The 2,091-nt window shown below is 60.3% G+C and overlaps 1 protein-coding gene across 1 annotated transcript; it reads left to right on the top strand.

Moving 5' to 3' along the window:
* Positions 1 to 292: 292 nt before the first annotated feature.
* LOC139838924 (uncharacterized) lies at positions 293 to 758 on the top strand. The gene is made up of 2 exons (XM_071828942.1): positions 293 to 394; positions 478 to 758. The coding sequence occupies exons 1-2, from the start codon at positions 295 to 297 to the stop codon at positions 756 to 758; spliced, it is 381 nt and encodes a 126-aa protein (XP_071685043.1). The 5' UTR covers positions 293 to 294.
* The last annotated feature ends 1,333 nt before the right edge of the window (positions 759 to 2,091 follow it).

Below are 2,091 nucleotides of genomic sequence, written 5' to 3' on the forward strand. Positions count from 1 at the left end.
GCCACCATGGAGCGTGCGTGGCTCCGCGCCGACTCCTACGAGGTGACCAGCCGGGAGGGGAACCCTGGCCAAGCATCGGTGGAGATGTTCTTCTCCAGCCTGCAGGCCCACCTCAAGGCCAGGGCTGCCGAGACCGCGGCCAGCGTTGCCAAGGTGGAGGAAGCCGGCAAGGTAAGCTTTATCTGTTTTTTGATTTGGTTATCAGCCTGGTAGCCCTCCGAGGCATGGGCCGGCTGCTTGGAGCCGGCCCGGGCTTCGCCTAGCTGACTGACTTTCTCTTTTCCTTAGGCCGTGATGGATCGGCGCACCACTTTGTACAATCGCGCCGTTACCCATTACCACAAGGCCAAGCTGGACCGGGCCGACTTGGCCCGCGAGCTGGAAACCGCCAAGGGTGAGCTCTTGCTTCTTTCGACTCGGTGTCTTATTTTCTTTTGAATCTTCGTTGGCTGACGTTTCTTTCCGGCTGCCTCGCAGTTGAAGCCGCCAAGGTCCCGCGGCTGGAGTCGGATCTCCGGGCTGCTCGCGCCCAGTGCGCCGAGAGCGAGGAGGCGGGCCGTTCTTCAGCCGCCAAGCTCAAGCTAGCTGAGCAGGAGCTGGCACGGCTGCGCCTGCTGGAGCAGAACCACCTCTCTGAGCTCAACTCCCTTAGGACGGCGGAGAAGGAGAAGGTGGACGATCTGAGCCGGCGGCTAACGGAGGTGGAGAAGCAGCGGTTGTGCTGCAAGAGGAGGTCACCGCCAAGTCCACGGAGCTGACGGCTACCGCCAAGCGCTGGACGGATGAGATTGGCGCACTTGATCGCGGCTTGGCGGGTGAGTGCACCTTAGTGTTCCTTTCCCTTTGCCGGCTTTCGGCTGTCGGCTGCCGGCTTTCGTTGGCAGCCGGCAGCAGAAACTTTTGATGTCTTTGCTATCTCCATCTTCGGGCTGGTGGCAGTCGGTTCTTGCCGGCTGCCGCCAGGCTTTTCCTTTTGGCTTAGGACTTCGAAAATTTGCATTTTTCAGCTTATTTCGGCTTCGATGATTTCTGACTTGCTTCTTCTTGCAGCGGCCTTCCCGGAGACGCAGGACGCGGCTTTGGCAGCCGTTGGCGCTGCGCGCGAGTCCAGGAGGCAGGAGACCGGCGAGGGCAGCTCGGAGTATTTCTCCATGGAGGATCATATGGCGTCCATGGCTGCCCGCGTCGAGCCCATCACCAAGCTCGGCTGGGAGCTCCGGAAGGCGGTTGAAGAGCTGGCGCCGATGCTGTGGCCTGAGGAGGCGGTGCCGCAAGATATCTCCAGCCTCACCTCCCTTATGGAGCGGGCGCCGGATCGCTTCCTCGACTGGAAGGAGTCGGCCACGCGCGCTGGCGCCGACATGGCGCTGTCCTTCGTCCTCTCTTGGTACAACGAGGTGGACCTGGGGCAGCTTGAGTTCCGGCGAGCCGGCGTGGAGGACCAGCTCCCAGCCGAACTCAAGGCTGCCCGTCTTGCCCGAGCCAGCGCCATCGCCGACTTCGTCGACAAGGGCGCCTTCGTCGCGGGCCCGAACCCTCCTCCATCCGATGAAGATTACATGGAAGATGAGGAGGCGGAAGACGCGCCCGAGGATGACCCGGCAGCCGGCTCCGCTGATGCCCCTCCGGCTTAGTTTACCTGCTTTTCAGTTGCTCTTTTGCCAAGACAATTTATTAAATCCCCGGGATGCCGGGTGCGCGTGTATGAATATTATCGTCCTTTAATTATGTCACACTTTAATGTGTTTGCTAATCATTTGTGTGCCGAGTTGCTTTCTTCCGACTCGTTCGCTTTTTCCCATCCGCCCCACTCTTTGGCTGTGCTCTTGCCGGTCGTACGTCCGACTTGCGATCCGTCGCCGGATCAAGAGCGGGCCGCTGGGTGAGGCTGACAGTATTTCAGTCGAACGAGCTGAATTCGGCAATCCGGCACTTATATGAAAAGTTGCAAGTCAACTCGCTCTTACTCTTTCCCTTGGTCGTTTTTCGCGTGCCGGCTCCCTAGGCCTTACTCCCGCCAGCCGGACAGCCGGGTTGCGGTCTGTAGCTGGATCGGAAGCCGGCTGTCGGAAACCGGATCACGTTACTGAG

This window comes from Lolium perenne, chromosome 4, assembly GCF_019359855.2.
Source record: "Lolium perenne isolate Kyuss_39 chromosome 4, Kyuss_2.0, whole genome shotgun sequence".
Lineage (NCBI taxonomy): Eukaryota > Viridiplantae > Streptophyta > Magnoliopsida > Poales > Poaceae > Lolium > Lolium perenne.

What these genes read in the sequence shown, in the direction of transcription:
- LOC139838924 (XM_071828942.1), top strand. Translation starts at nt 295, where the DNA reads ATGGATCGGCGCACCACTTTGTACAATCGCGCCGTTACCCATTACCAC. An exon ending in CGAGCTGGAAACCGCCAAGG is followed by an intron (nt 395 to 477) that starts GTGAGCTCTTGC and finishes GCTGCCTCGCAG; the next exon opens with TTGAAGCCGCCAAGGTCCCG.